The 11,492-nt window shown below is 33.6% G+C and overlaps 2 protein-coding genes across 3 annotated transcripts; one reads left to right on the forward strand and one right to left on the reverse strand.

The window, feature by feature from the left end:
* Positions 1-1,413: 1,413 nt before the first annotated feature.
* LOC120078662 (4-hydroxy-3-methylbut-2-enyl diphosphate reductase, chloroplastic) lies at positions 1,414-5,398 on the forward strand. Its single transcript, XM_039032954.1, has 10 exons — positions 1,414-1,758; positions 2,084-2,280; positions 3,235-3,414; positions 3,524-3,655; positions 3,759-3,833; positions 3,918-4,023; positions 4,103-4,197; positions 4,507-4,692; positions 4,847-4,933; positions 5,024-5,398. The coding sequence occupies exons 1-10, from the start codon at positions 1,497-1,499 to the stop codon at positions 5,087-5,089; spliced, it is 1,386 nt and encodes a 461-aa protein (XP_038888882.1). The 5' UTR covers positions 1,414-1,496; the 3' UTR covers positions 5,090-5,398.
* A 1,061-nt stretch (positions 5,399-6,459) lies between these two features.
* On the reverse strand, positions 6,460-10,685 carry LOC120078799 (cytochrome c biogenesis protein CCS1, chloroplastic). 2 transcript variants are annotated; one of them, XM_039033121.1, is made up of 8 exons: positions 10,200-10,678; positions 9,299-9,518; positions 9,096-9,207; positions 8,427-8,699; positions 7,960-8,225; positions 7,580-7,736; positions 7,363-7,446; positions 6,460-6,936 (listed from the first exon to the last, which is right to left on the reverse strand). In XM_039033121.1, exons 1-8 carry the CDS (start codon positions 10,645-10,647, stop codon positions 6,784-6,786), a joined length of 1,713 nt encoding a protein of 570 aa, XP_038889049.1. In that variant the 5' UTR covers positions 10,648-10,678; the 3' UTR covers positions 6,460-6,783. The 2 variants fall into 2 exon arrangements, with proteins under 2 accessions (XP_038889049.1, XP_038889050.1); XM_039033122.1 differs by lacking the exon at positions 6,460-6,936 and having other exon boundaries at positions 7,360-7,446; positions 7,580-7,690; positions 10,200-10,685.
* Positions 10,686-11,492: the final 807 nt, after the last annotated feature.

Raw genomic sequence — 11,492 nt, forward strand, 5'->3', positions numbered from 1 at the left:
ACCAAAATTTAATTACATGTGTATATATATATATATAATTATAAAATTATTTTTCTAAAAATTCACGATAAAACTTGATAAACAAACATGTTTAAAAGAAGCGCGTGCAAAACTCAAGACCATGGAGGTAAAAATGGTATGTAAGGTAAGAAATGGCGTTACAAAAGCAATAGCCAACCGAACAAAAGCATGAACTTTTTCGTAATTTCACCTATGATCCTCGAATTAGGTTCCAATTATTCTACTTGACTAAGAGCCAAAACTATTTTTACAAATAATATTAATAGATTTTCAATGGAATGAAATTATTAAAAATCAATGGTTGGATGGTTTAGTACTTTTAAATTTTAATAGAATGTTAATACAAATTAGATTTTCTTTTCTTCTAAACAATTAATAATAAATTATCCATATCAACTTTGATTAATATTTATTGAAAATACATGGATTCATTTCAACATTTGAGATAGTGCAAAAATTAAATAAAAAAAAAAAATAAAGTATAAATATCAAAACAACATTTTAATCATTTTTTTCCTTCTCTTAATTTAATTTATATATTTTTAAAATGAATATCGATTTAAGACATATTTGATAACTATATTATTTTTATTTCTCTACTCTTATGAAATTAACCTCGTAAACATTACTTCCATTTATAGTTTTTTCCAAATTTTAGAAGAACAAACAAATAGTTCATTCACTTTTTTCTTAGAATTCAAATATATATATATTAAAAAAAGATTTAAAAACTTAAAAGATAGATAGATGGTAAGAAAACAATATAAATTAAAAAAAGAAAAAAAAGTAAAGTATCAAATATCTTTTTTTTTTTATGGAAAATAAAGCTTACCAACCCTATTTAAAAAAAAAAATTATTTACTTTATAAGGGCGTTTTTTAAAAAATTCATGCTAAGTTTTGAAAATTTGTTCCAATTTTTCTTCTAATAAAGAAAAATTATTTCAACTTTTATAATTTGATTAAGATTTCAAATGGTGATAAAATAAGTAGAATTTTTGAAATTATCATCCAACAATATTAAATAGTATCAACATAGGATTAATATGTGTGAGAACTTAGTTTCATTATAAAAAAATATTGTAAAGCTTTACGAAGTTTTTTTTAATTAATTAATTATTTTTATCCAATGTTCTTTAAGTACACATTAAATTATTTTCAATTTTAAACTATTAGAAATGTTTAAATAAAGTTTAAAAATTAAGTTCTTACCAATTTAAATATTACTAGGATTTTTCTTTTTAAACCAAAAATGCAAAAGAAAAAAAAAAGACAGCACAGATATATATTGTAATAATAATTTCCAATGTAAATTTATTAATTAAGGGGAAAAAAAAAAAGAAAAAAGAAAAAGGAAAAAAGAAGAAGAAGACAGAGTGAGGACATGGTTGAATGGAGATAAATGGAGCAGGAAGAAGAAGGGGCCATTTGTCTGAGCTTGCGAGTGGAAATTGAGCTCTCGGATTATTCTCTTCCATGGCGTTCTCCATGCAACTTTATCGTCTTCCTACTCGTACAGATGCGCTCTTGCCGGAGAATTTCGCCACCCTTCGGTCAGTCCGGTACAGGAAGCCTTTGTCCGTGAGATGCGACGGCGATTCTTCTTCTTCAGCGGCTGTGGACTCCGATTTTGACGCCAAGGTGTTCCGGAGGAACTTAACGAAAAGCGAGAATTACAACCGCAGAGGGTTTGGTTACAAGGACGAGACTCTGGCGCTCATGAATCGCGAGTATACGAGTAAGTCTCGATCGTCTTGAATTTGTTAGGTTTCTGATGGAATTAGAAAAATGATTTTGAATTCTTTGTTTTCTTTCTTTTGCATGACCGATTTTGTGGAGGAAAGCTAGAGAATATTCTATTATTCTATTACCTACTCCTGAAAAATTTCAGTCTTCCGATTTGGCTTCTCAAGACTATAAACCAAATTAAAAGTTATAAAAAGAAGGAGAAAAAGCCTTATCACTTGAATTTTCAACTTATTTTTCTGAAAAAGAAGTTTGTTAAGAAGCTTGTGTGTTCTAATTCTATGCTTGTGTGTTCTAATTCTATGTTGGAATTTCAGGTGATGTCATAAAGACTCTGAAAGAAAATGGATTTGAGTATACGTGGGGAAATGTTACTGTAAAACTGGCGGAAGCATATGGATTTTGTTGGGGAGTTGAGCGAGCAGTCCAGATTGCTTATGAAGCGAGAAAACAATTCCCTGATGAGAAAATATGGTTAACCAATGAAATTATTCACAATCCAACTGTTAACAAGGTATTGATTAATGTAGTGCCTGATTCTTTCTGTTTTAAATCTAGAAATGAAGCTTACTCTGGTAAACTTGATGATGCTTTTGGTGTTCTGTTTAACAGAGAGTCTTTAAAAAAAAAAAAAAAAAAAAATCTAAAGCTTTGTGTAATATTTTATCGTCCAATAACGAGTTGTTAGCATCTGTTCTACTTTCAATCAGATGTGATTGTTTTATCCCATTCTGGGATCTCCCCCTTTCTCTCTGACTGATTCATGCATCTTATTTTGTGGAGGAAGTTCAAATTTTCCATTACTAGTTTATTCCTGACTATTGTGCTTTGATGTCTCTCTTTCATTCATCTAATGATGACATGCTCCAGCTTAATCGCCAAAAAAGGCAATCTGTTTTTAGTTTTGAATTTTATTTCCATTCCCAACTATGCATTTAGATCCGTCTGAACTGTGATTTGAAAATTTTGCAAGATAGTATTCCAGTTGCTGTCCTGGTCCCATGTGTGTGGTTTTCAGTCTGGTGAATTGACTACGAAGAAGGAAGACTTTTGACCTTCCAGTCTTTGGGAACAATTTAGTTCATTTTTGTGAATTCTATATTTTATCTTTTTATCTTTTGTTTTTTTTCTAAATTCTAATAATGTTTCCATATAGTGTATGGGGTAGAATAGACTTGTTGATCATCTTCTAGTTTTTGGAAGCAGTAAAAGTCTTGCACCAATATGTCTTCAATTTTATCTTTACTGCTTGCAGTTCTTTTCCTAGAAACCTTAACACACTTATACTTTGGATTTCCTTGCCTTGCCATCTTTTTGAAACAAGAGAACATCCTAAATTATGACGGCTGTTCAAAAGTTTATAAACTTATTTGTTTGTTGAATTTCATGCCATCGTTTCGCACAGTTCTTAATTCCTCATTACAAGAAGGAATGAAATAACATAAATATTTTTGAATTCTATATGTAGCGCTTAGAGGAGATGGAAGTCCAAAACATTCCACTCGAGGAAGGAAGGAAACAGTTTGAAGTGGTCGACAAGGGTGATGTTGTGATTTTGCCTGCCTTCGGGGCTGCAGTGGAGGAGATGTTGACATTGAGTGAAAAAAAGGTGCAAATCGTTGATACAACTTGCCCATGGGTTTCAAAGGTATGTTCTGATATACTGACAATAATGCTACACTGCAATAAATAGTATGTATGTTGCTTCTGACAAAAATTCTCTCAATTTACTGTTGTTGTCTGTATAACATTTGAAGGTTTGGAATGTTGTGGACAAGCACAAGAAAGGCGATTATACTTCAATCATTCATGGTAAATATGCTCATGAAGAAACTGTAGCAACAGCATCCTTTGCAGGAAAATATATAATTGTGAAGAACATGGCAGAGGTACTTTCATTTCATTTTTCTTTTTTGTTGACTACAGTAATTCTACCCTTTGCTGGGTGAGGAATAATGTTAATTTGTCGAATAAACTTTTGCCTTTATACAGGCAATGTATGTGTGTGACTATATTCTCGGAGGTGAACTTGATGGATCCAGTTCAACTAAAGAAGAGTTTATGAAGGTATGGTTTTGTCATTACTTAACCATTATATATTGACATCATTCACATTTCACAGCTATAATGATAATAATTTCTGGTCTGCAGAAATTCAAAAATGCAGTCTCGGAAGGTTTTGACCCAGATATTGACCTATTGAAGGTCGGAATTGCAAATCAAACCACAATGCTCAAGGGAGAAACAGAAGAGATTGGTAAATAATCTGCTGAAAAACCATTCGTTGCTTTTCCTAGAAATTTCAAGCATGTTTATTTAAATTTTACCTTTATCAGGTAAATTAGTTGAAAGAACTATGATGCGCAAGCACGGAGTGGAAAATGTCAACGAGCACTTCCTCAGTTTCAATACAATATGCGATGCTACTCAAGTAAGTCTCATCGGATTTGCTGTGGTGTCTAGCATGTGAATTTTAGGGAGTAAAGTGTGGTTTAGTATTCTACTTTCCACTCTTCATTGTCAAGTTTGTGCGTGCATTAAGGAATTTATAAACATATTTCAAAATGGTTTTTAAAAAAAGATGTGTCCTCACATGGGGTACTATCAATTAAACTCTGATCCTTTGGAACCATCTTTATCAGCTCCTGTCACGTTTCTATTAACTTTGCAAACCAATGTGTGCTTATCTTATAAACTTTTAGTTGTCACTGATGTGCTCTAACCTGTTATATTCTATCAGGAGCGTCAAGATGCAATGTACAAGCTAGTAGAGGGAAAACTGGATCTCATGTTAGTTGTTGGTGGATGGAATTCCAGTAATACTTCTCATCTTCAAGAGATAGCGGAGGAGCGAGGAATTCCATCTTACTGGATCGATAGTGAGCAGAGAATAGGTCCAGGAAACAGAATAGCTTACAAACTGAATGTAAGTTACCATACAGATTTCAGCTCTAATCCCCTTTAGTCTCAAATTCAGACTCTTTCTTTGTTCACTTCTCAATATTCCATTGCAATATAAACCCTACCTTTTCTTTCCTTGATTACTTACAATTTCACCATCCTTGCAAATTCATGTTTAGCATGGGGAGTTAGTTGAAAAGGAGAACTGGCTACCCAAGGGTCCAATCACAATTGGTGTCACATCCGGGGCCTCAACCCCTGATAAGGTTAGCCTTTCTCTTCGACTTATATGCTTGTTAGTTCAAATTGTTGTCTGCAACAAATTTCAAAACCATACCATGTCTGCTTTCAAACAGGTCGTCGAAGATGCTCTTATCAAAGTCTTTGACATTAAGCGCGAAGAAGCTTTGCAGTTTGCATAAATTTATAGGTTAGTAGTTCAAATTGACTTATTAGAGACAAGAGTTGTATGATTGTAAATGTGTAACTGAAATGTGGTACCATCCCTTCAAATCATATAGTCTCTTGTATCAAAATAGTAATGTTGTGCAGTAGTAAAGATCCTAGTCCTACACAGAAATGTATCGCATAGTTCAATTAGTTCAACGAGTATGTCGACCTTCAACGCTGTTGAATTGTATCTGTAATTTTATCGTTTGGACTCTGAAGAGCACATATTCACACCCAAATTACAGAGGAAATGTTGATTGAAACAGAGAGAGTTGGTGATCTGTTATTTATTGTGTGGCTTCAAGAATGGGATCCATATAAGGAAAAGATAATTTTGTGGAATCCAAATGAAATTATGTTACGTTCATTTTGTGCCGAATTTCTTCATCATGAAATTGTTTGCAGAAAGAAATGGTTTTCCAACGAATTATACTCTTTTTAAAAATAAAATTTCTTACTTATTCAAATGCCTTTTCTATAAAAGAGGCTTAACAGGTTTTAACATTCGAACGTATTTGAGAGAAACTTCATTCATATGAATGATTATAATGTCCATTCAATGTCGAAAGTTGATCTATTGAGGTTGGTTTAGATTTACTTTAGATTGTAATAAAAGAAAGTCTTATCATTTAATAGTGAACATTATAAAAGGGAAATTTGTACGGGTGGTCCTTATTTAAGGGTCGTTTTAAAGATATTAGAATATTTTTTTTTTTTCACAATTAAAATATGAGGATAGTTTAATTAGTTATCCAAACCAGTTTCAGGATATGGAGGAGGTTCAAATTTTCACTTTAAAAAAAAAAAAGAAAAAAGAAAGAACCTCATCACTATATAGTTGAAAATTGTTTGGTTGAGCTCACATTAATACTTCACTACCATTCAAGAAACGAAGGTCGTTTTGATCTAAAGAGTCATACCATCTACTTTACTTTTTTTAAAGGTTAATTTACAAATTTAATTCTTAAACTACATGTATATTTGATTCATGAACATAAAAAAAGTGCCTTTATATTTTGTGTCCAATAAATATTTATTTTTCAATTTTTTATCTTAGATTTCATTGCTCTATTCAACCCCTTTTAAAATTGATAGAGATACACGACACAAAATTGGAATATTACTGTCTCATTAAACATAAAATTTAAATTTATATTCAATTAATTTTTAGAAATTTTAAATGAGTTAAAAGACCTAATAGACTGTGTTAAAGACCTAACAGACACAAAACTAAAAGTTGAGAGATCAATTGGACATTTTAACCTTCAAATTTTTTTTTAAGTTCAACTATTAAAATAGACCAAAACATAAAAGTTCAAAGTACTAACCTTGTAATTTATTCTTTTCTAAAATAAGAACAATGCTTTCATTTTTTTTTTACCTGAAAAAAGAATAAATCAAGTATCCTGTGTTATGATATATACAACAATGATTTATTTAAGGCTTGGAACATGGTTGTCCTGGTGATGAAAGAATTACAAATTGGTAAAACCATCCTCTATTTATAAATATTTACACATAAAAAAGAAGAAAACCAACAATGATCTTCTGAGGCCAAAATTTTGAAGTTATGGGGGGCTCTCCATTCTGTGCTTGGTTGTTAAGTTGGACACTGATTGATTGTTGCCCTTGAGTGCTGGCTTGTTCCATTCTTGTGTCTTAGGAACTAGGCATCATTGTTATTCAACTCATAGTGAGATGGTTCAATGATTTCTGGAACTCGATCAAGTAAACGATCCATCTCCTCTGGAAATTCGACCTTTGCACGGTTCGTTTTCCCTCCGATGATCACTATCGTTCCATCTTGTATGGCCCATATCTTTCAGTAGAGAAAATAATAAAGAGAAATGAGTTCCCATGTCTTATGTCTATTATTATCATTCATAGAATTAACTTGTGCTATAAATCTTTGTCTCCAATGTTCTCAAAGTCAATAGTAGTAAAAGTAGTGATAGTTCAAATCGTCACAACTCGAACTTTTATACTTTTTTGAAGAATGAGACAAATTAAAACTATCTAATCATTACATGAGGCATAGTGACTTTAAGCCTTAGTGAGTCTTCTAGAGGCGTAAGCCTCTCATGGTTCAAAGAAGATGCAAGCATTAATGCTAAAAGTTAGATCCTTGCCTCAACGTGACTCGGATTGGAGGCATAAGCTTCAATTACCTTTTACAACATTGATATTCAATAAACCATTTCAGCATGAGTTATCATCATGACAGTTTGAAGAAAAGCTCATTTACCTGAGAATGAGATAGATAACTGACACATGTTGTGAGCATTAGAGCACCAAATCCAGCATAAACAATGGGTACTCCTGGGTCAGTCTGGAGAAAAAGGAAAAACAGAAGGCTTGAATTACTCAGAAATATGGAAATATCATTGACATATGGAACATTTCCCAGTTTTCCAGATTCGAGACATTGGATTAAAAACTACTGAACATTTCCGAGTTGTTACCTTCAATTCCAGTCCAGTGCTGCCAATAGCATCAACTATTTCGATTTTTATACCGTTGATGTCAATAGGAAGCTTGGAGCTCGGACGTCGCACCCCAACAAACTTTCCTTCCTGATCATACAAGACAATGGATTGAAGATCACGAGCAAGCATTGATCTGAAAGTACATCATGGAGAGAAGAAACGAGTGCTAGTGAATATGAAATATGAAAATACCATGCACAGATAACAAGGATAGCCACAAAAAACTTCATGCCAAGTTGTACAAAGGTACCAAAACTCAGAACTGGTACATTTGTTTCCAGTATTTTCGCTTGGCATGTGGTATAAGAAAGTAGAAACATCACAAGTCCAGAAGAGTACAAAAAGAAATGACATACATTCCCTTCACATCTGGTGAATCAACATCGCCAACTGGTAAGAAAGTCCCATAAAGCTTCTTGTCTCCATTGATCTTTAGAGGTGCCACAGCCAAGTTAAAAGGTCCTTCATCATTCTTAAGTATTTGTAGAGCTGAAAATCCCCAATCGGTTTGGTAAATTGTAAAGCCTCCATACCGTAAAGGATTATTCACGCTAATTGTCTTCCTCATCACCTCTTTCCCATTAAGATCAAATAAAGAAAGATCACTATGGAACTGTTTCACCTGCAAAATTAGATGTTGAAAACTCTGAACATTAATAGAGGTGACTAACTGTGAATGTGCGCTCGCTCAATGTTAAAGCTTTCATTAACAAACAGATAAATTAAGTCTTCATTTAATCCTCCTCCAGTTCTTTTTCTTCAGAAATGTAACTATATATATATCACTTTTCTTATTATTATTGATTTCTTCATCCAGACTTACCTCTCCACTGTCGTAGTAGTCCATGTAGAACTTGTTGACGTGAACTTCAGTATTGAAAGCTTCAGTTGGCTTGGAGAGAAATCCGCTCGGGTTCAGAACATCTCCAACTACGAAATTCAGTCCCTGTGGAACTGTAACTGAACCTCTGAAGCTCCCAGTTGCACTGAGGGTTGCACCAGCCATTATCAAAAGCATGGCCAAATGTACACCAATTGGTGCAAATCGTCCAGCTAATCCCTTAAAGGCATATAAAGTTGGTCCTTTAATAAACACCTGCAGAATTGATGAGTTATATCATTTAGAGAACTTCAATCTCAGTTTCTAGCACTATTTAGTGTATTACACTTTCAGCTACACACATAGGGAGCTACCAACAGGAAGACAAGAAACTTGCTATAAGAAGTGGCATCTTGAGACCCCATTTAGCTTCTATAGCATCAGGTATTTCTCATTTAATAACACTCAAATTATCATGAGGAGGATCTGAGTTTTATTCTTAGTGAGTTGTTTTCCATGATTTCAAGTAAAGAAAAACACCACAGTTCTTGACTGAGGCATTTCCTAGGGAGGAGTTTTGAAGAACTCCCTATCTCTGTTGTTTAAGCAAATGCCTCTTGCACTTGACTTGAACAATTCTATAAGAAACAAGAAAAAATATTGAGTTATAACCTCATATCCTGCTCCCATTAGAATAACCCCCAAATCTTGGACTGATGCTCTGGGTAAAATGTCAGAACATTCCAGCTTGCGAATAGTTTCACCAGATTGCAAAAAGTTCCATCTGCACACAAAAGTTGAATGGTCATATCAAAAAAGCTAGGAGTATGAATGTGTGTTTTAGAGACAGAGAAAGAAAGAAAGTGTTTTGCAACCTTCTAGCAACCTTGACAAGAGGAATCTGGGTTGTGTAAGTGCATGCCATGAGTGAGATCCCAAGGAGAGCTAACATCCCTAGAAAAATGGTAGATGAGTACATGTGATCAAACCCAAGTGTAAGAATCCATCTCCAAGTGAAGAATCCCCACAAAGGATTGTCCTCAGGGTACTTCTGAAAATAGAAATCAGGGGCTTCGCCTTGATCAATGACAGTACCTGGAAAAGAATGCCAAACATGATAAGTTCAGACTGATTTCGTTAATAAGTATCATTTGTACATGTCCAACAGGTGAAGCCTGATATACCCAATAGCGTTCAAACGGTGACTGTCTATCATTATAAAATGGGTTAAAAGAACACTTTCGTTCTAAAATTATGGCGAGAATTTAGTCTCTATGATTTAATTTCTACACATGTTGATCAATACATTGATTAGAGATTAAATGTATTAATAAACTACAAAGATTAAGTTGTTACAGGGTAGGATAAAATGGTTACAAATTCGAAAGTAAAGAGACTAAATTACTACATGTTATAGTTCAAGAACTAAATTGTTATATATTCGAAACTACAAGACTAAACTGTCAAAAACCAAAAAGTTTTTAGATTAAACCCTCAGGGGACTGAAAGTAATTTTTAACCGGGAATGTTATTGTCTTGTATTTTTCTATTCTTTTTTCCTCCTAAGAATCACATTTAATCCAGATGCTAGTCAGAATACATAGAAGCATAACAATAACATTTGGTCTAGCAAAGGGAAAGAGCTTTGAAAATGCCTGGATAAGAAAGAAAAAATATCTCAATTCTCATCTTATCCAAAATTTCTTCAAAGGCATCATCCATTCACCAATCGAATTCGAAAGCACTTAAAAGAAAACCAACAAAAATGGGTGATACCAAGAGCCATCAGGGCAGCGATGGTGAACATTTCACCAATAGCCAAAGGCAAATTAGACAAAGCCCCCAAAATCCTTTTGGGCAATCTCTTCACCAGCTTCGCCAACCCACTCCCATTTCCAGCCTTGACTTCGGCTTCAGCATTTCCAGTGTTATCACTCTCCTCCTCCGCAAGCGGCGGCGCTGCTTCCGAGAGCACAATCTTGTTGCTGACATTCTTCTGCTTCTTGTCTTGCGATGCCTTAATCTTACAAGTGACACAGAAACTGCGAAGTTGGGCGGCCCGGGGAGTGATTTGGTGCCTGAAAACATAGTGCAGAAAAGGGGTTTTGAGAAGAAAGGGTTTGGATAAAGATGGTTTTGGATTGTTAAGAATCAAACCCTCCATTGTTGCAGAAATTATGAAGTGGGTTTCCATTTTGTTGCCGCGAGCGTTAATAACGACCATTGCTGTTGGTTTATCCTCGGGAAAATATCTTTTCTACTCCTTAGTCCTTTATCTATTTCAAATTGCTAAGACTTGCCTAATCACTTCACTTGATACATTAGTGGTAACTTAGGCTAGGTTTACCAATTTCTAATAAAAATGGGTGTAATTCTTATTAAATTTCATAATTAGATTGTTTTTTTTTCTATCACATTTACATAGAATTGAATTTTTGTCACTTTTACTAGTTTCCATTATTGTTACCATTACCATTTGTAGGGATGTTCAAATAATCAGACAATCCGAATAATCCATACTACCTAACCTAAAATGTAAGGATTGAGTTGGGTTAATTTAATTAATTTATGATTTTTTGTTATGATATTTTTCTTTGTTTAAAGTTTACAATAAATATCATAGTGGTGTTTAGCATTTGAATTTTTTGAGATTTTAGTTATTAGTCATGTGTTATATAAATTTACATATTTTAATTAAAAAGAAAAATAAGTTATAACCCAACAACCTAACCCAACCCAACCCGAATTTTGAAAGGTTGGGTTGGTGACTTTATTTGGGCCATTTGGTTTGCCAACCCATCCAACCCAAATCTTCGGGTTGATCCCAAAAACACCTTTAACCTAACCCAACCCAACTCATGTACATCCCCAACCATTTGAGAGGTAAAGTGCTAGCAAAAGTATTAAATGGTAATGGTAACAGTAATAATAAAAGTGCCAAAATTCATACTTTTTTCTTTGGAACAGTAACAATAAAGGTAACTATAACGGTAATGTTAACAATAAAAAACTTAATTTCCAGATGCATTTGGATTAAGCATCACCCTTCACTTGTTAATCAGTTTGCCT

The sequence above is a fragment of the Benincasa hispida genome, chromosome 5 (assembly GCF_009727055.1).
Source record: "Benincasa hispida cultivar B227 chromosome 5, ASM972705v1, whole genome shotgun sequence".
NCBI lineage: Eukaryota > Viridiplantae > Streptophyta > Magnoliopsida > Cucurbitales > Cucurbitaceae > Benincasa > Benincasa hispida.

Bases quoted from the DNA above. Each gene is read 5' to 3' on its own strand.
- LOC120078662 (XM_039032954.1), top strand. From the start codon at position 1,497: ATGGCGTTCTCCATGCAACTTTATCGTCTTCCTACTCGTACAGATGCG. The intron at 3,656-3,758 runs GTACTTTCATTT...GCCTTTATACAG, and splicing joins TTGTGAAGAACATGGCAGAG to GCAATGTATGTGTGTGACTA. The intron at 4,693-4,846 runs GTAAGTTACCAT...ATTCATGTTTAG, and splicing joins GAATAGCTTACAAACTGAAT to CATGGGGAGTTAGTTGAAAA.
- LOC120078799 (XM_039033121.1), bottom strand. From the start codon at position 10,647: ATGGTCGTTATTAACGCTCGCGGCAACAAAATGGAAACCCACTTCATA. The intron at 9,519-10,199 runs GTATCACCCATT...ATTCTTTTCCAG, and splicing joins CGCTGCCCTGATGGCTCTTG to GTACTGTCATTGATCAAGGC. The intron at 7,447-7,579 runs GTAACAACTCGG...CTTTTTCTCCAG, and splicing joins GCACTGGACTGGAATTGAAG to ACTGACCCAGGAGTACCCAT.